The sequence below is a fragment of the Miniopterus schreibersii genome (genome assembly GCF_964146895.1).
Source record: "Miniopterus schreibersii genome assembly, chromosome: 15".
NCBI classification, from domain to species: domain Eukaryota; kingdom Metazoa; phylum Chordata; class Mammalia; order Chiroptera; family Miniopteridae; genus Miniopterus; species Miniopterus schreibersii.
In genome coordinates, this window is record NC_138115.1 from 45,323,345 (window position 1) to 45,344,817 (window position 21,473).

General features: G+C 45.6%; 1 protein-coding gene across 3 annotated transcripts in view; it reads left to right on the forward strand.

Annotated features, from left to right (window-relative positions):
• The window catches only part of CTDSPL (CTD small phosphatase like), an 88,717-nt gene that overhangs the window by 47,383 nt on the left and 19,861 nt on the right, over nucleotides 1-21,473 (forward strand). For all 3 annotated transcript variants that reach the window (XM_081159729.1, XM_081159733.1, XM_081159728.1), the window contains exon 2: nucleotides 16,077-16,228. In XM_081159729.1, the coding sequence (XP_081015855.1) occupies nucleotides 16,077-16,228 (152 nt within the window). The remainder of the gene's footprint in view (nucleotides 1-16,076; nucleotides 16,229-21,473) is intronic.

Genomic DNA, 21,473 nt, shown 5'->3' on the forward strand with positions numbered 1-21,473 from the left:
ACTCCTGGTCAGGCTGGGACATCCTGTTTCTTCTCTTTGTGCCCTCTTCTCTTGGGCCTTGTCTCTGCCAAGTTCAGATGTGCTTGAGGACTCTTTCCTAGGTCTTGGGAAATGGAGATATCTCCTTGGGGGAGGAGAGATAGCCAGAACAGCTCCATAGAGGACCCATGGAGAGGAACATGAAGGCAACCTCATCTAGCCGCCCCTTGTAGGTAACTCTGAGTTCGATTCTTAAATGCTGTCCTCAGCAGAAGGCTTGCAGGAGCAGGAAGGCCAGGGAAACTATCCCAGAGTTTCCCTGAGTGGTCTGGGAAGCAGTGCCCTGAGGAACCTGAAGCAGGGCCTTGGTGACCAGTTGGATTCGCAAAGTGAAAGTGGATCTCAGGACAGGAATTGGGCTGGAAACTCCAGTTGCTCCATCTCATTTGGAGATTCTCCCTCCTCTGCTCAGAAAAATCTTTACATCGCTACTCTTTTCCCTTGCAAATGTGACTCTGTTGAGTTATGGGTTAAACTGGGCCTTACAGGCCATCATGGGCACCATAAACTCTTTATCACATGGTATTTATGGGAAATAGCATTCCGGGCCCCAAACAAGTGGTTGGCAAGTGAGGCTTGTGAACACAGGCTGCTCACCAGCCAGGGTTTTGCCAGCTCCTGGCCTGGAGCACTGAAGTGTGTGTCTGTGTAAGGGCTATGGGCCTGGTAGGACTATGCCAGCCTGGGGGTATTTGACAAACCAGGGCAATGCTTCCATCGTGGGCACTAAAGGGTGAGTCCACCAAGCATCCTTTGCTTCCCTTTGTTACCTTATCTTCTGTAACATTACAATAACCCAGTCCAAGCCAGGTAGGGCCTCCAAGGGACTGTAAGCAGGAAAGGGGTCTCGCCACACCTTGAGAAGAGATCACTTGGAGAGAGTGGTGAGGAGAGACCTGTCACCAGTCAGACTGCTGCTCAGGTTCCAGGGAGGGTGGAGTGGCGGCGTGGGCCAGGATGACAACTGAGCAGATGGTGAGAAGAGCCCTGGCCTGATAGTTGATTGATTGTGGGGCACGCAGGAGGGAAAACGGAACTTGGCGTCCACATTGCTCGTGTTCTTGAAGTGACATCGAAGTAGTCAGTTGGAGAAAGGAGCCCTGAGGTCCTCTTTTGTGAAACCCTGAAAATGCTGTGAAGACTTCCAGTGGACTGCCATCCCAACCAATAGTTCAAGTGCGTTCTTAAAATATCTGATGTTGGCAGAGCGGAACTCTGTAGGAACAATCACGTGGAACTTCCTATTCCAGGCTCAGTCTGCCAAGTGTACTGTTTATTTTGAAATCCGTGGCTTATGCATCTTTATCTACAGACATTTCTTTGTTAATATTTTTCCATTTATAAAGGTTTTCTACCCTAGAAAATGCCTGGTAAAGGGACAAATAACCAAAAACATTTTTTATAAAGCCACGCTCTTATGGTAATTCACATTGTACAGTTAGGAATACAGGCTGTTGACAGTGAAATTTGAATGTGCATATTTTCATCTGAATTATTAAACTGTTATCTAGTTATACAAACAAGTTTTCCTGGCTTTTCTCTGTGGGTTTTTTTTTTTTTTAATGAAACAACTTACAAACCAATGCAAAATCCAAACAGTATTAAATCACTCATTTTGGCTCTCAGAAAACTACAGTAATAGGAAGGGAACAATACAAACATAGAATTTAATGAAATTTTCAGAATTAATCTGAGAACGCCTGTCCACATGCCTTAGAGCTGATGCCTGTTTTAATCGGAATGTCAGAAGCATAAACTCTTGTATTTTACCCTTCCCTTGTTAAAACAAAACAGGGAAGGGTTCCTGTGCTTGAACACTGGGAACAAGGCCGAGAGGCCTTTTGCCAGGTAGCGTTTGCACGAGTCCTAGGTGAGATTTTCTTTGTCTGAGATTCTCGAGGTATGAATTCAGAGTTCATTACAGTTCGTGCTAACGCTGTTTCCATGATCTGGCCTGAAGAGAGGAGTACTGTGTGTCCCGTTTACACGATGAAAATAAATTTCTCTTGCTCTTTCAGCATTTGCTCTTTGTCCCTTGTGGTTTCAGTCCCACAATTGGAGGGCTTGTTTATCCATGTGGAAAAGGAATTCGAAAGGGTTACGAAGTCCAGGGTTGATATTTGAGAGACTGAAAAACAGCACCGAGTGACCTGGTGCCAACAGTGTTTACTTTTCCTTGCAGGCTCCCTTCTATTGTTATTGCCAGCTTCTCCCATAAGGGGGACCAGTGGGCACCCTGAGGAATTATCCTGGTGGGCAACGTGTAAAATGTCCTGTGGCTCCTGTTGATCTTCCTGCCTCTACACTGGCAAATAATGATAAAAGTAAATATTTGTGGCCAGGTTTATTTTGGTGAGACAAGTTCCAGTCTGGATGCTAAAATTAGGAATTCTGCGGGATGTACGTGGTTGGAGGCATCCTGCCAGAGAACTGTGTCTCAGGAGTGGGTAGTTCTCCTACTTGTTGCTTGGAGATGTGCATCTGAACCCTCTCTCATGCCTGTCCATCTGTGCAAACCCACTGCTGATGGCAGGAAGGTGCTGCCTGGCTGATTTTGGTAGGCTCCTACCCCCCTGCCCTCACCAGCGTGACCCCTGCCTAGATGGGGATCTAAGCCTGCCTTCTGTCCTTCATACTCTGCCAGGCAAGCCTTCCAAGAGGACAGCTCTCAGCCTGTCCCTGTCCCTCCTCAAAGCATTCACTAACACACACACACACACACACACACACAAACGCTGCCTTCAAGCTAAAACCTACCCCCCAACTCTGGTCTCACCTGGTGGGACATCCCCTGCCACCAGTCACATTGGTCTCCTCGTTGCCCCTCAAACACACTGGCTGCTTGCTTGCCTCTGTCAATTCCCATCTTCCCATATAAGTGTCTCTCCATATGCCCTCGGTCCGTCCTTCCAACTCAGCCACAGTCCCACTTCCCCCAGGACACTGCCCTGCCCAAGGGGAGCCTTGGCCAACAGCCATGGAGGTTTGCCTGCACCCTCCGCCTTGTTGAGCCTCTTTCCCTCAATGCCCAGGGCAGAGGACACATGCAGGAAACGTTTCTGTTCAGCCTTCTCTTTTAGTTTCAGGTTTGCCCCTCCTGGAAGCTGTCCTTGCGCCAAAAGGCTGCTCTCCCAGCACCGGTTCCTGGGCTTGCCTTTCTTCTCCGCCCAGACTCGTTCAGCTCTTTGCGGAATGTAGTAGCGAGGGCCGTGGTCCCCTACACCTCCAACCAGGGCTGTGTCCGGGGGTGCGGCCTGCGTTCACGCCCCTGCCTTCATCTGCCTTCTTGGGTAGAACAGGAATAGGCAGGGCCACCCAGCAGAGGTCTTCCCTCCCCACCCTCCACCCCCCCACACTTGGTTTAGTGCTCTGCCGTTTCAGTCTTGAAATTCTTACTTTTTGAACAAGGGGCCCTGCATTTTCATTTTGCACTGGGCCTTGCAAAGTAGGTATCTGGTCCTGGGAACAGAGCAGGTGCTGACAGACAGGTAAGGGTGGGGAGCATTCCAGAAGGAATGCTGGGGGTGGTGTGTGTGGAGGCCAGTGGAGGGTGGGTAACAGAATGGGAGAAGAGGTGGAGGGCATACATCGCAGGGGTGATAGTTCTCCAAAGCCAGGAATGTACCTCAGGTGAGGTGGCTCCACAGCACCTGACTCTGGCCCTAAATAGCCTTATTATGTTTCTGTCATAAGCCTCCCATTTGAATGGCACTATTCCAGCAACTTTCCTATCTCAATCAAAGGAAAAACCACATCCTTCCAGTGGCATACAGGTCCTACCTGACCTAGCCTTTCACCCCTGACCTCCTCTCCTACCACCGTCTCCGCAGTTACTCTGTTGCAGCCACACTGGCCCCCTTGCTGTTCTTGCACATGCCCAGAATGGCCTGGCCTGAGGGCCTTTGCACCTGCTGTGCTCTGAATCCGGAAGGCTCACCCTCACCTCCTGAAGGCCTTTGCTCAGATGTCACTTTTACAGTGTGGTCTTCCCCAAATACCCTATTTAAACACACACATCCCACTCTTTAACCTCTCTCCTGCTTTACTTTGATCCACAGTACTTACCACCATCTGACCTTCTCTATATTTTACATGTTTGTTTATTGTCTGTTCCCACTGGTTGTAAGCTCAGCGAGGGCAGGGATTGTTGTGAGTTTTGTTCGCTGCTCTTTTCCTCAGCACCAAGATCACTGTCTGACACAGAGAAGACACCCAGTAAGCATTATGCTGGATGAATTCACCGCCCTTTGGGGGCTGATAGTTCTGCTACTTGAGACCAGAATGATGACCAGTGGCAACTTGGGAGAGGTCTGTAAGGCCTTGGGAAAGTTACAGAGAAGACAGTAGGCCAGCTGACAGAAAGAAATTAAAAGATAGCACACAAGCAAGTGGGGGTAAACGCCGAAGTGCTGAAATGACCAGAGCAGCAGGAGACAGGAAGACTCCTCCATTGAAGCCACCCCAGGGAACTGAGAGGAACAGCTATGGTGGCTAGGCTCATAGGTTTCCAGTCTGCATTAGAAACACTATTACTTTTTTCATTCCTGCCCCCACCATGGACCCCATATCAATGCTAGCAAATAATGTATTAAAGAATTAGTTTTTGTTCTCATTTGCTAATAGAGACATAGATATTCAACATCGTAAATAAGAAACAGCCCCTGACTGTCACCAGCCGCATAGGTGTGCAGCCTCCCAACAGCAGCAGAGCGTGGTGTTTCCATGTGCGTCCAGCTGTGTTGTAGCCACATCCCCAGGCTCTCAGAGACCCCTATTCATAATTAGCATCCTGGGCACTCACTTAGAAACCACCCACGTGAGTGACCTCTGAGATCCCTTCAGCTCTGCAAATCAGGTAATCCTGTGAGGTAGCTCAGTGGTGCCCCTGGGCAGGTGAAGGCCTGGGTGGATCTGTGGCATTGACTTATAAATATCAGTTCCCATCATGACAGGTACACTCTCCTGACAGGTAGGTGTGTGACGGCCATCTGATCAAGGGAATCCTCTTGGCAGAATAATAGGGAGTCCAGACATCCAGGTCTTGCCTCATAGATAACAGACTCTGACAATAAATGATGGATATACTGTCATAATTGATCAGGGGCAAAACTGATGTAGGAATTGAAGATTTGCTGGCAGACAGATGGGAGCTTTTTTGTTTTGTTTCTGGCCTAGGGAAGCATCCGTTCTTTGAGGAGGATTATTGAGGACTCTGAGGCATTATTTGTCTCTACTGTATGACAAAGGAACCCTTACACATCAAAGGAAAAAATAGGCAAAAAATTTATAAGCATAATTCTCAAAGAAATAGAAATGGCCAAAAAGCATACTTGGATGGCAGTCAAGGAAATGCAAATGAAACAATAATGAGTTGCCGTTTTTACCTTTCAGATTGACAAAGGCTGTTTAAAGTCTCGGTGTTGGCACATCCCTACTGTAATACCCCCCGGGTGGGAGTACACATCCACACTGCCTCACTAAAAGGCAGGTTGTCTATAGGTGTCAAGAGGCTTGACTTTTTTCCCCAAAGACTTTGGTCCTCGCAATTACATTTCTAGGATTTTCTTCTAAGGGAATCATTAGACATGCTCATAAAAGTATGGACACTGTGCTTATTTCAGTATTATTTTTGATATTTATACTTTTTACTGATTATAATGCATAATACATGACACAGAATTATTATTTTAATACATGATACAAAATGTAAAGGATTCGAAAGAGAATAGAGTAAAAAATAATTCTCCCTCCCACCCAGTTCTGACCTCCATTTCTCTCCCATGAAGCAACCAGTTATTTATGTCTTTCCAGAGATACTCTTTGCACATGTAAGAATATACATGTGTGTGTGCATATTCTTCTGTTAATTTATTTAATGTTGTATTTGGAGGTTGATAGTAGCATGCTGTATGTACCATTCGTACCTCGCTTTTCTCATTTAACATGTCTCAGGATGAGCTCCATTATCAGTAGGCAATACAGGCAGAGGTCAAGAGCACAGACTACTTGGGTTTGAACAAACTCTACTACTTACTAAGCAGGTTTCTTAACTTCTCTGGACCTTAGTTTTTCCATCTATAAAATGAATATAATAATAGTCCTTACCTCATAAGATTACTGAAAGGATTCAATGAGTCAATGTATATAAAGGGCATAGAATAGCGCATGGCACATCTTAACTAAGGTAAGTGTTAGCTAGTATCAGTATGTGTGGAGCTGCAGCCTTGTTAACAGCTGTGTAGTATTCCACCTAGAGACTTATTTTATTTTGTCCCATATTGATAAGACAACCAGATTGTTCTCGGCATTACTGTTGCAAATTGCAGGGTTTTTTACGACACATGTTTTTAAAGGAAACAACATAAATGGCCCAAGTTAGTTTAAATATAGTGCAACTCACATCTGTACTGTGGAGTACAATAGAGTCGATCAAAATCAGGTCATAGAAAGATACATGAAAATGTTCCCATCTATTTTATTGAGCAGAAGCATTTTAAATATTTACTCAACTTTTTTTTATATATTGAGAAATGATAGAAAAGAATAAAAAAAAGTAATAACCTAGTCTTGTGATCCAGAGGTTGCCATGCTTGCTTAACATACTAGTGAATTTTACATAATCTCTCTTTCTGGAAACTTGCACTAATTATTTTATAGGAAGCAGGGACTGCCATCTTCACTAAAGATGGCAGGGGAGGTACAATTTGGGTCTGCAGAAGGGGTTGGCCAAATGTGGGTAGCATAGGTTCAGACTTCTTAGAGGAGGGAAGCTTGCTGTGGGCAAGAGGGCTTCCCAGGAAAGTGGTGTTGCTCGAGCTGAGCTCTTTCTCGAAGAATCGCAGGAACTGTTTCTTTTTAAAATATCAGTCATTTTCACTGTTCTTTGTTTCCTTTCATACGTTCATTTATTCAGTAAACACCTGCTATGACAGGCCTGTTTTGTACCAGCATGTTTCTAGGTCTCAGGGACTCAGGCGTGAACAAGAGAGGTTCCAAGCCTGTGTCCCTGGAGCCCACCATCCAGACCTTGTCCAGAAGCACATTAAAAAGTTACAGACGCAAGGCATGCGCAGTGTCTGGGACGCTTCACCTGCCAGTGACCACAGACACTTCTCTGTGTGTCTTCGTAATGGTCGTTTCTTCAGGCAGCACAGGATTCTGTCTGGTTGCTGTGCACTGATGTAACTGACCATTTCTACTCTCTTAGACATTCAGATAGTTTAGTCTTTGACATGCCACTCATCTGCTTTTCACGTGGATTGTTCCATTTGCAGAGTTATCAGTGATGTGTGAATGAATGGGCCTGTGCCATCAAAACCTCTCCATCGTTGGCTATATGTTTTTATTTTTATCATTTCTGTTCATTTAATAGGTACAAAACTGGCCTCATTGTTTAAACATTCACTTATTTGATGATTGTTAAATTTTAACCTTTACTTCCTCCTAAGTGCATTACCTCTTTAAATCCTTTGTTCTGTTAACTTTGGCTCTCAATGTGAGAAACAGGCTCTGTATAGTGATCTTTAAGAGCTTGGGTTCTAGACTCGCACAGACCTGGTTTATATCCAGCCCTGCTCCGTTTAAGTGTGTGACCTCGGGCACAAAGGTCTGGGGAAGTGCTAAGGTGAGGAAGGGCATTCCCAGAAGAGGGACTCATCTCATAGGGCTGCCGTGAATATCATTGGTTTATTTGGGAGTTCTCGAAAGTGCAGCATTTGGCCGTGCCAGTGTGGCTTAGTTGGCTGAGCATCACCCCATGCACCAAGGGGTCACCAGTTTGATTCCAGGTCAGGGCGCATGACCGTGTTGCGGGCTCGATTCCCAGTAGGGGGTGTGCAGGAGGCAGCCGATCGATGTTTCTCTCTCATCAATGTTTCTATCTTTCCCTCTCTCTTCTTTCTCTAAAATCAATATTAAAAAACATATATATATTTTTTCTAAAGTGTAGCATTTGGAGTGAAGGCAGGTGGCACAAAATCTCCTATTCAATTTCTCCCTAGAAATAAAACCCCAACCCCAAAGAGTGCTGGGGAGAGGCAGGGAGGGTTGTGAGGTGGCTGGGAGCCCTGCAGGCAGGTTTCTCTGGCTTTGAACCCAGTACCCTTGCTGTGTAGTTGAATGTTCTCTGAGTCTCTGCCTTCTCATCAGAGAGGTGGTTATATTGGCACTGTGCACTGTGAAGGCCAGAGATAGAGATGGCTTATGTAAAAGTCTCGCACAAACGAGGCTCTCAGCTAATGTGGGCTGTTAGGAGCCAACGGTGAGCAGGGGAACGACATCCTATCATCATGGGAAGGTGAGAATAGAATTTCCCCTGTGCAGCCTTAGCCACCAGCCCTGCTCCCACCCCACCCCCTTGATTTCTCTCTGCTGGAAGAGCCGTGCCAGTTCCTGGCTGCAGTGGGAAAATGCGCTTTCAGAGGTACGTTTCTTTCACAGAGCATTGGGTGGAATTCCCTGGGGAAATTTATCGCTTAGAAAAGGAATAGGGATTGACTGGCTATCTCAAAAAGTGACTCTTTGGGTGCCTAAGCCCTTTTTCTAGGAGAAAAAGATGTTTGGATCCTCAGCAGCCACATCTGCTTTTTTGAACTGTGTGCAGTCTGTGCCCTGGCTTCTCCCCGCCCTCGACACCCCCCTTCTATTCAAACAGAGGGAAGCTGTGGTTGTTGACCACTCTTTGGGGTGGGAAAGGAATGTAATGTATGCATAGACTGCCCAGAATTTCCTGTTCAACACCCATTGCGAACCACGGCCCTGGGATGCATTCCAGAGGTTGCAGCCCAAGTCCCGAAGAGAAGAAATGGTGCATTCATTTAAACGCCGACCTCGGGAGGGAACTCCCCCTCCTCCCAGAAAAAAGGTGTGTAGCTTAATCCATAGTAGCAGAGCTGTGCGTTGAGCTGCACGGCCTCTCCGGGGTTGTAAAGTGGTCTGACACCCCTACGTTAAAGACAGATCCCTACCCTGGGAAACTCCAGGGTGCAGTTTTGCAGCCTTAACAGCACTGGTGTCCACGTTGATGCTTGGAACAGGATGTTGATTTTTAATGTGTCCTTACTGATTTCAGAGAGAGGAAGGAAGAGGGGGAGAGAGAGAGAGAGAGAGATAGAAACATCAGTGATGAGAGAGTCATTGATCGGCTGCCTCCTACACGCCCCCTACTGGGGATGAAGCCCGCAACCCAGGCATGTGCCCTGACTGGGAATCGAACCTCGATCTCCAGGATCCTAGGTCGATGCTCAACTGCTGAGCCACACTGGCCGGGCAGGATGTATTTTTGTTCATAATGTTCTGCTGTAAATACTTGGATGATGTAAATCTGCTCTGGAACACCTTTTTTAATTCTGCTCTTATGTGATAAGTCAGTGTTCTCCTAGAAATTCCATTACGCTGGGTGTTGGGCAGTCTGGCCCCTGTGCCGGCACGTAGGTGGCTTGACACCATGGAAATGAAAGGCAAACCTTCTGTTTTCTGTAGCTGCCAAGATGATTGGGGATGGACTCATAGTGAGTAGCCAGCATTTCTGCCTGTGTGTTCGGCTACTCTGATCTTCCTCCTGAACTACTCCTTTGATTGTGTAGAGATGTGTGTGGCGCACCGGGAGTTCTAGGTCAGCTCAGAGATACAAAGGATGGGTGGGGTGCTCACAAAGGTGAACGTGGGAAGCTCCGAATTGATGTGGAACCTGGAAGTTTGGGTCCTGAAGCCTCCCACATCCAGAGTACAAACCAGGGTAGTGATTGTGGGCTCAGGCAGCTGTCAGGCTAATTAAGAAAACACTGGCTGTTTGGGGGTCAACATTTCAATTTCTGGGTATAGAAGGAACCAGTTAGTCAGGCGGTATAAGAGGATGACTAGAACTGCCCCTTGTCAGCCTGTGTTCCTGACTGGTCGTGAATTCCGTTGTGCCTTGCACGTTAGCATAAGCACGGTTTGATAGCTCCTTAGACCAGCCCTCCTGTCCCACTGAAGGACAAACATCACGGACAGCCTTGGTGGACTTACCCCTGGACATTTCATGTTTTTAATTACAACACTTTCTACCTATATTTCAGGTGAGTGCCTACAAAACTGAGTCCTTGGGTTTACTCTAAGCTTTACATGTGGAGCTCCTTTGTATATGTTTGTTTGGTTTCTATTATTATTATTCAAAGAAAACTTCACTGGATAGGTGGTACAGTTTTAAAGAGCTACTGTAAGTTCTGTGTTTAGAATTCACATAACCAGAAACAAGATGGGCCTGTCAACGTGTTTTCTCATAAAGCCAGGCTGTTTTGGGAGGACTGTTGTCCAGATAGAAGCTGACTCCTGAAGGTTCACAGTAAGACACTGTACCGTGTCTAAAGCAAACAAAATTTTTTGTTGCTATGCTTTAGGCTACCGGTAGATTTTCTCTCTTACGCAGACGTACGTGTTTTTGCCGCATGTACACAGGGAGCCCTGCAGGGTAGGCATTATGATGCCCGTGTTACTGGTGTGACTTAGTCAGATGAAGTCACACTGGCTAACAAAGAGCTGGGCTGGGGCTCGCACCCAAATGTAATTTCAAAGCTCCTGCTAATGATCTCCCTTTACTCAGCCTATGGGATGTCCGTGCCCATGGCCCAACCATCTGTGTGAAGAGAAGGGCAGCTGCTGGCACCAGCCATGGGCATGTCTTCGTTAGCAGGGCTAAGGGAGAGAAAAGGATGGTCCATCTGACAGGCCTGCTCTGCCAGAGCCTGGGAGAAATGGCAGCATCTAAGGGCCCAGTAGGTGAGCCTGCAAGAGAGGCCCGTGCTGGGTCCATTAGCCGCCTGCATGGTCCTCATGTGGTCCACCTCACACAGGAGGACACTTGTTTTCCATGCGCAGCTTAGGGCAAGGAGGCCCTGGGTCAAATGCAGACTGGACAGGTGCAGTGCTCAGCGGAGGAGGGAGCTCAGCTGCAGCCCTAGAGGGAGCTGAGTAAGAGGAAAGCAGGCAGCAGCCCCCAACAGAGCTCATTTGGACCCTTAACCTTCCCTTTTCTCATCTCTACATCCAGTTTTTAGAGCAATTAAGTAGAATCACTTCCCCAGATTTTTTTCCACTTTTGCTTTCTAAATTGCCATTTATGTAACCAGGATCTGTGATGGTAAGTTATGCCTCCTAGTTGTCAGATGCCAGGGAAAAAATATATACCCACAGAATCCAGCCTTTGATTTAGGATTTTCCTCCAGAACCCCCACTCCTTTAAAAAGCAAAAGCTTTTAGGAGACTAATGCTAATAACAAGAGTTAACATTTATGAAGTGCTTACCCAGTGCTAGACACTGTTCTGATGCTTTATAATAACCCCATTCTCACAGCTGCCTATAGATGAGTACCTTTATTATCCCCATTTTACAGATAAGGAAACCGAAGCACAAAAAAGTCACGTAACTTACCTAGGAGGCCCTGTACTACTGCTGGTCAAGCCAGCATTCTACACCTAAGCAAGCTCACTGCAGAGTCCACACTCTTAACGACCAAAGAACCTATTTACTTGTTGGGCTTTCCCTAGGTGGCTCCTGTCGATTATTAATTATAGGACACAAGATCAGCAAGAAAACAAGTAAAAAAGCTATCACAGGTGTCCAGGGACAAAGTGATGAGTGTCTCAGCTGGGATATGACAGGGACAGGAAATTGTTGAGGACATATATAAGAGCTGCTAAGGGTATCAAACCCAACTACTTGATGAAAGGGAGAAGGGTAGGTTTTTAGACGAGGAGATGGGTGCCTGGAAGTGGAGAGGAATGAGCTGAAGACATAGCTCAGATATACACACATTCACATGGGAATTCAGTGGCCAAGGAACAAATCCCTTCCACTGGGGTGGGCTTCCTCCAGCCCCTGAAGAACAGGCATATTCTGAGAAGTGGGGATATGAGAACAAGAAGAGTGGGAGCGGGGATGTCAGCTTGGTGAGGAGTCTATCGGAGAGGAAACCGGGAGTGCGGTGGGCGGGTGTGGGTGTGGATACGGGTGGGAAGGTTATGGGGAAAGGCAGCAGGAAACTTTGGAATGATTGTCTGTGACTCTTTCTTCCTAAGTCTGATTTTTAAAAAAGAAAATCTTTATGTAATGTTTTAGACTGATGTTCGAAGTTGCTGCTCCTTCCTTTACTCCTCCGAAGTATTAAAACCCACATAACAGGAAGGTGTATGCATTAAACTCTCTATAATCTCCTGCTGTTACCATCCTGCTAAAGACCTTGCTCCTGGATACCTGAGCCACCAGGAGACCTCTCTCTTATGTATGTTATCAGTAGGAACATTTAAAGGCGGTGAAGAAAGGTGGTGAGAGGCCCAGTCCTGATAAAGAACAAAGAAGCTGGACGCATGTGTGTGTGCAGGGCGGGTGGGGGTCTGCTGGGGCTGCCAGATGAGAAAGCCAGTGGGAGCGTTCTGCTGGGGAAGACACTTGTTTGGTGCCTGCCTTTCACGTGGGCCTCCTCTGGTTTTGAGGTGGGCGGGTTGGAGATAATCACGGTCCAGGAGGGGGTGTGGGCCGTGAAAGTAGCGACATTTGCTTCCTGCGAGGCTTTTAACAACACTGCTGTTGCCCGGTTTGTGCTTCACGGGCATGGAGTGGGAAAGCATAGGAGTAAGTCTAAAGGTTTCGATTTAGAAGTAGGATATGGTTTCTCCTGAGCATCACCAAGTTGCCAAATGAAGGCGTAACAAGATTACTTGCTTTCCCTTTGTTAGAGTACTGTATAATTGCCATAAAACATTTGGAAAATATACATAGAAGGAAGAAATGTGAGCACTCATAGCCTGACAATTACTGTAACATTCTGACATATTTTTGCCAGCCTTTTCTTATTTATGATCTCCTTTAATTTGTTTTGCACGGTTCTAATCAAGTCAGATATACAATTATTTATCTAGTTTTTCTGATCTAATGTTATAGTAAAATGTTATAATATAAACATTTGTCCGTTAAACTATGGCTTTAATTTCATGTAGCAACCAAAACCCTTTCACCCGACTGTAGCTAGAGGAGAGGCAAGAGCTGGGGGTGGAAGGCAGTAGGGTCCTTACATTCAGACAGCCCGTGTCTTGAGCCCTTTTAGGAACAAATGAGCACTGAGAGTGGGGAAATCCATCCATTTCCCCCCCGGCCTGATTTTGAGAGCGCCAGACTCAGCCAAGAGTGACTAGAAAATTAGAAATCCCCCAGCCTCCCAGAGGTCCCTGCAGATCTTAGAACTAACTGTAGTTGGCAGGAAGAGGCCTGGACCCTAGCACAGGCGGGGAAGTGAGACCCCTTAGGCTGCTCCACAGAGAAGGCAGAAGCTGAGTAGCTGCCATTTCCCCATCGGGGACGATAGGCTCCCAAGTGACTCAAGCTCATTTAGTGACTCTCAGTCTATTTATGGCTTCTACATGCTAAATAATCATATGGTGGAAATTATAAGTAGCTCACTGGCTCCAGATTTAGGATTTTTTTAGCATATAAGTTAGTTAGTTAGTTAGTTATAGGTGGATTTGTGTGATCCGAGGATGAAAATAGAACCTGGGAAGGTACTTTTTGCAGAGCTATTTACTGCCCAACCTGGGTATTATCTGCTCAGTGTCTCTGAGACATGAACAAATACTTGTTTACTTGCAGAGAATTGGCCAGAGAAGAAAGGGTTGAGGTTTTGTGTGTGTTTTTTAGTCCTCATGTGAGGATATGTTTTTCATTGATTCTAGAGAGAGGGGAAGAGGGAAAGAGAGAGAGAGAGAAACATCTATGTGGGAGAGAAACATTGATCGGTTGCCTCTCGCACATGCCCCGACCGGGGATTGGACCTGCAACCTGGGGCATGTGCCATGACTGGGAATCGATGCTCTAACCACTGAGCAACACCACCCAAGGCAGAAGAGAGCTTTTTTCTTCTTCCTCTGACTAAGTTATTTGAGTGTGGCACAAAAATTAAAACACCCAATATAACAACAAAAGAGTTTAACCAATCATTTATATAAAATGGGAGTTTACTGCAAGCAGTTTTCTCTCCATTTGGCCTTTTTCTTCCTCTCCTTAATCTGACCTAAGTTGTTTTAAGATGGTCTTCCGCATGGCACATGGAGAAAGCACACACTTTGGTAACAGGCCCTCTTGGGTTCAAATCCTGGCACATGCAGCTACTAGTTGTATTTTCTCGGCAGTGATATGGAAGCAATGACACCTTTCTCCTTGGGTAGCTGTGAGGTGAGGGCTGTAAAGTCCTGGAATTAAGAGGCCTGGTCCTCGGTAAACAGTGTCATTATCGCTTCCCACACTGCTGCTCGGACGGCCTCTGTGTCCGGAGACCTGGCCTGGCCTGACAGGTGGGGCCTGAAATGGTACCTGGGACATGTCCTCAGACATTCACAAGGCAGATAAACAGCCCACTTTCCTGGGGATTTATGGTTCTAAAGCTCATCTTTAGTGAAAAAGGATCTTACATTCACACTTACTGGGTGATGTGCTCAAACATAGGCTAGTCACCATCCATGCCTGTAGAGTTGCTGGAAAAACAGCTTTTCCATACTTTTTCTGAACGCATTGGCTTTTGCTGTCAGCTGGGAAGGACCCCAAGACTTTTAGCAAAGGTTTCGCAGTCTCTTCAGAGGGAAGGTGGTGTACAAGTCACTCGTGTTCAAAAATAGGAGCCTTGCCAGAATTGCTTTTGGGGACAAATAAACTCCAACAGTGATCGTGTGGACTTAAGTAATTTCCTCCATTGGTGATTTTCCCCTTAACCGTAAGCATGTTCCTTTACCTATAGCCTCTTCTCAGAGCACTGCTGACCCACCCAGGCATGATATGTAGGGGGGAAAGCCCTCGCTGCATTCCCATGCAAAATCCCCCTGCCCCTCCAAGTTGTGAGTTTCCTCCCCTGAGGTGTGCATTTCATTTATACTAATTTTTGCCTTCTATTTCTAACTTGTGTCAGCTTATCTTGCACCCTGGATGACAGAAAGGATCCATCCCTCTGTCAGGATCTTTAGCCCAGGCCAGGTCAGGGACCAAGTCCATGGCCCAGTACTGCCCTGGGTCTCACAAAGACGGGCTTTGCCCGGGCCAGCCCTGCGCAGGCCAGAGCACCTGTTCTCTGTGCCACGTTTCTTGCTGTTTAAGTGGAACGGAAGCCTTCAGCCCTGGGCTCTGTGAGTCCAGGCTGCAGTCAGTTTCCCTTCAGCTGAGGAAGGGGGCTCCTTTGTGCCCTTACGCATCCTATTTCTTAACCCCGTGAAATGAGTCATTTCCATGGGGAGCGGGGATTATCGAAGAACCTAGTTTCAAAGTGACTCTTGGTACCCTTGATAGAGAAATGCTTCTCCGAGAGCGCCAAGGATTTGTGCCTTAAAGGATCCTTGTTTTGAAGGGGTGCTTGACGCAGGGTCAGAGCCGCTCTCTGCCGGGCTCAGGAATGCAGAGGGTGCCTGACCCTAAGGGTGGGTCACGTAATGAGCAAGCAGCCCCCGCTGGGCTGAGGTCCGAGGAATTCCGTCCAGCCAGAGGGACTGGCCTCCATGGACCGGCTGGCCGCCTAGGATTCACTCGTCCAGTAACAATCCTTTAGAGGAACTTCCCGGGGCCCCTCGTCTGCCCGTCCTGAGTGGGCCTCCCGGAGTCGGGGTGGGGTGGGGTGGGGTGGGGTGGGGTGGGCTGGCGTCGGGGTGGGTGGGGTGGGGTGGGTGGGGTGGGGCGGGGTGGGGTGGGCTGGCGTCGGGGTGGGTGGGGTGGGGCGGGGTGGGGTGGGCTGGCGTCGGGGTGGGTGGGGTGGGGCGGGGTGGGGTGGGCTGGCGTCGGGGTGGGTGGGGCGGGGTGGGTGGGGTGGGGCGGGGTGGGGTGGGCTGGCGTCGGGGTGGGTGGGGTGGGGCGGGGTGGGGTGGGCTGGCGTCGGGGTGGGTGGGGTGGGGCGGGGTGGGGTGGGCTGGCGTCGGGGTGGGTGGGGTGGGGTGGGGCGGGGCGGGCTGGGTGGGGGCAGCGCACGCCCCGTCCTCAGGATGCACCCCGGCACGCGCTGCCCGGGCCTCAGGGTGCTGCGTCTCCCCAGCCTCCCAGGGTAGCGCCGGCCTGAAGAAGCAGCGCAGCCGCAGCATCCTCAGCTCCTTCTTCTGCTGCTTCCGGGACTACCATGCGGAGGCCCCGCCGGCCGGCCCGGGCGCGCTGCCGCCGCTGCTGGAGGAGAACGGCGGGCTGCAGAAGGTCAGTGCGGCGCGGCGGGTCCCCGCCAGGCCTTACTCACAGATCTGAAGCCGCCCCAGGCGTCCTCTGTTTTGTTAAAGGGCGTCTCAGCCCTCCCCACGTGGCCACCGGAGAGGGTACTTGATGAGAGTTGTGAGAGTCGCTTTTTTATAACACTCTTGGCCAGTTGAAGGTAGGAATAGAGAGTGGAAGGGCCATTGGCAAAGATCTGGAAAGACAAGGAGACGCAGACATGGGAAAGAGCCAGTAATAACTACAAATGGATTAACTACCTTGTTTAATAACAAACATTCATTATATATTCTTTTATAGGTTTCAAATAAAGCAGTGTAAGCCAGTTGTCACCGTAGGCAAACAAGAACAAACAGATTCTACCCACATGCTGCCTACGGACGTATTCGAAGCAAAGGAGCTCAGGATAGTTAAAAGTAGAGGGAGCGAGCAAAACGACATTCCACAAGTACAAGCAAAAAGAAAACGGGTTGCACTGTTCATTTAGCCAAAAGTAGACGTTCAGGCAAAAATCACTGAGAGAGGCAAAGGGGATTATTCATTATGAAGACAGTCAAGATTGAGGACACAAAAGTCATAAATCTTTATGTCCCCAATAACATGAGCAAAGGACATGAACAGGCGTTTCTCAAAATAAGTAATACAGTTGGTCAATAAAGAAAAAATTGTTGAGTATGGCCAGTAATAAAAGAAATACAAACGAAATGATATCCTTGTACATTATCAAATTATTAGAGATATTTTTAAAGCTAATACCTGGCTTTGGTGTAGAGTAGTAAGGGAGAGCAGAGGATATAAGTTGGTTATTGGTAGGAGTGTTCATTGGTTGTACCTTTCTGGAGGGACAATTGGGATCTGACCTTAAAACCTTAAAGATATGCCTATTTGTTCCCCTAAGCAGTTCCACCTTATTGACATAATTATAGATGTGTCAAGAACACAAGGTATTATCCAGAATACATTATAATATTGCAGAATTGTAAGCAACCTAATGATCGACAGTAGACAGTAAAAGATCCATAGAGTAACCCATACAATCAAATAGTATGCAGCTATTAAAAATGACATCTCAGAAATATTACTGATACAAGGAAATGTTCACAATATACCACGTCAGAGAAAAACGCTAAAATATAGTAGGTGAGTGTATCTGTAATTATGTATATAATCGTACACTCCCCCCACACACACACTCACAAAGGCATTTCTAAGACTAGAATGATATATGCCAACATATGAAGACGTTATCTCAGACCAGTGGGATTACATGTAGGATTTTCTCCTCTCCTCTGTATTTTGTTTCTTTCTCTCATTTCTTTTCCCAGTTTTTCCCAGAATATGTTTAAATTACTTTTGTGATTAGAAAATACATTATTTTAAAAATACACATGAATGGAAAGAAGGGGATTCTGGGAAGATGACAGCCAGAGCACATGGCTTTGACCTTTTAAATTCCCTCTTTGAATAAAACCCAGCTGAGCCTGCACTAAAGCCTGGAAAGTGCATTAAGGCTTCCAGTTTCCTGACATCTCCAGGGGAAAGAACAGGCACAGGATTCATTCTTTCTGGTACTCAGTGAGAAGCAGGGAGCCACCAACACAGGAAATTGCTTGTCTCTCTTGGAGTCCTAGAACAAAGGCATAAAACGTATAGTCCTGTGAAGCCCACCAGCCAGCAGGAACCTGTGAGTCCACTGTATGTGCGTAGTCCTTGGAGGGGCTGTATCAATGAGCTGAATTGCTCCCAGTTCTTGTGCCCTGGACAAGCTCCATAGTACAGGGTCTTTCTTCATCTCTCTGTGGTTTGTTAATTGGGCTGTGCTGGACCATAAAAGTGTCACTCTTTGCTGGGCCTTGCGCTGCTTCCTCATTTGCCACTGCTGAGAAAGTCCCAGTGGAAAAATTAGAATATGAGCCTCCTATTGGGGTAAAACTAATGGAAGAGATAGGAGAGAGCTTTAACAGAGAGCTTCAACTCAGGAAATGCCATTTCAGGAACTGAGTTTTAAGTGCAAAAGTAACTTTTAGAACTTAAAAAACATCCCATGATTTCTGAATAGAAAAATTCAGTAAACAAACTGAGAAAAGAGAGTGAGAATGGTCACTGCTGAGAACTGAATTAATGTTCTGGAAGAGCAAATGGAAGAAATATCTTATAATTCAGACCGGAAACATAGAGATGGTAATGGGAGGGGGGCAACTAGGAGACCTAATGTGCAACTAATAGAAGTTCTAGGAAGAGAAAAAATAATAGAAGAGATTTTCATTGAGCTGAAAAAAACTTTAATTTGCAGAATGAAAAGGTACCAAATCTACAGCAGGATTAGTGGGGACAAGAGAGGGAGCATAGGCCTACATATATGCTAATTATATTCTGAAATTTAGGTATAAAGAGAAAATGTTACAAACTACCAGAACAAGTTATTTCAGAGAGAGAAAGAGAGAGAAATTATACTAGACTTCCCATCAGCAACACTGAAAGCCAGAAGACTATGAAAAATATTTATAGGCTACTGAGAGAAAGGAATTACAAACCAAAAATTTTATATGTGATCAAGATATCATTTATCAATTAAGGAAAAAGATGTACACTTTCAGACATACAGTGACTCAGAGAAGGGGGCAGAAAAACCTGGGTGAGATTGATATTGTTACAATATAATTATAGAAAATGTAGGAATAAATATCACTATTAGGAATAGAACTATATATAACAAGTAGCACAGTCAGAAAATAGATCCTCAGAATTCACAGAGAGTGAAAGGGGAAATAAACAGAAGTGTGAACAAGTCATTAAGGAAAAAAGGGACAAATCATATAATAAATAGTAAACGTAACATAAAGAGTAGGCATAAAACCAAGGTTAATAAACCAAATTCTCCTAATGAAAGACCAAGACTATATCAGATGGGCTTGAAAAATTCAGCCGTATATGTTTCCAAGAATATACCTATATCAGATAGGAATGATTTTGGCAGCAAGTAAAAGAAAACTGACAAATAATAGCTTAAACAAATAAGGGACTATTTTTGTCGAATAAAAAGCCTGAGATTGGTCATTGTTGGTATTAGTTCAGGTGCCTGATGAGGCCATCAGGGACCCTGACTCTTTCTGTTCTTTTGTCTTTTCATCTTTCTGTTCCAGCGTCCTCGGCATGTTTGCCTTTTTCCTCGGGCTTGTGGTTGATTATCTCAAAATCACAAGCCTCAACCTTCATGTCCACACTGAAGGGAAACACAGACGGAGGAGGAGCCTAGCCATGTCTGTCCCTTTTATGGAGAGTAACGGCTTTCACAGAAAACCCCAGGAGACTCCTGCTTAGGTCTAATTGGCCAGAACTTTGTCACATGGCTACCCTCCAGCAGCAAGGGAGGCCCGAAAGGGGAAGAATTGAGACAAAATCCGAGCCCTTTTCACAAAAAAGAGGAGTGACTACTGAGCAGATGTACTTACTAGTCAGCCAGGGTTTAGTTATGCTGCATCAGTAACATCCCCCGAAGCCCCAGAGACTTAAAATAATAAAGTATTTATTTTTCACTCCTGCTGCATGTTTGTCATGGGTTGGCTGGGCCTTCTGCTCTGTGGCACAGTTCAATAGAAGTATAATGTGAGCCACATACGACTTAAGCTTTTCTAGTAGCCCCATTTTTTAAAATAGTTTTAAGGCAAATTCATTTTAATAATATATTTTATTTAACCCAGTATATCCAAAATATTGTTCCAACATGTAATCAATTGAAAAAATTATCAATGAGATAAAATTGACATTTTTTTATCTTATAATTCTTCAAAATCTGGTGTGTTTTACATTTATAACACATCTTGATTTGGACTAGCCACATTTTACAATAGTCTCATGTGACTAATAACTATCATTATTAGATTGTATAACTCTGTCTTATGCTCACTCATGGACCTAGACTGAGAAAGGCCCATCTCTGCTTCCATGATTGTCACAGCACGGAAGAGGGAATGTGGTGGTCACACTGGCTCTTCGAGTTTCCACTCAGACGTAAGATGCCTCGTTCCTGTGGGTTAAACACTGAGCTAAGACAGAATAATGTGGGGGCCAAGAATGTGGGGCTCAGCTTGTGTCCTGGCCATACCAGTTACTTCTCATGTGACCTTAAGCCAATTACTTTAACAATAAAACAAGATACAATAAATGTTTGTTATGCCGTAATTAGGAGGGGAAAAAAAATAACATGCCTCGTTTCAACTTACTTTTTATTGGCCAAGGCAATTCAAAGGGCATAGAAATGTAATCCTACCATGTGGCCATAAAGAAAACTGGAATTAATTGGTAAACTGTGCTAATATTACAGAATAGTTTTTGACCCAGTATCTAACATACAGTGATTTTTTTTTTAAGGTGGGAAATAAAGAGATGGGTAAAATGTACAGAGCAGATCAAATAAAAAGCAAAAGTGGCGGTGTGAATATCAGACAAAACAGAATTTAAGGCCAAAAGCATTAAATAGGAGAGGGCAGGACATTTTATAATGATAAAAGGTCTAATACATGAAGTAAATAATAGCCATAAACCTTTATATGCCAATCAATAGTATAGCCAAATACATAGAAGAAAGGCATTTAAACATGATAAAAAGCTATCTTCTAAAAATAAACAGTAAACAACATAGGAAAATCATTGGCAGTATCTGGCTGATGTAATAAGACAAGAAAATAAAACAACTGGTACAAATATGGGAAAGATACAAAATTAGTTTTATTTGCAGGTGACATGATTATTTATATAGAAAACCCAAAACACTACAAAAAAGTTCGAATCATTAAGAAATTTCGATATGGCAGCTCTTATTTATGGAGAAATGTGCTGTGTTTCCGGATAGGAAGACTTGTATAGAGAAGAAAAATGTCTAAGAATAGCTGAGAAATTTGAGGGGGGGATAATGAAAGATGACTTGCCTTAACAGTTATTAAACCTACTCTCCACTGGTATAGAAAAATATATCAGTGAAATTTGAGTGGCGACATTCCACTGTAAACCATATTGCAGCTCCAGATTCTGATATGATATCCTCAGTATGCTTTCCTTATACTCTCCCTCCCCCAATTTAAAAATCATTGCTGTTGGAAAATAGCCATTAGTGAAGGGAAAACAGTTTGTGCTGTAGACCTGTAGAGAATTTGAAAAAGAGAAGAATCACTGCTGTCATAGTAAAAGTTATTCTAAAATAGTTTCTGCCGAGAGGCAATGACATGGAAAAATG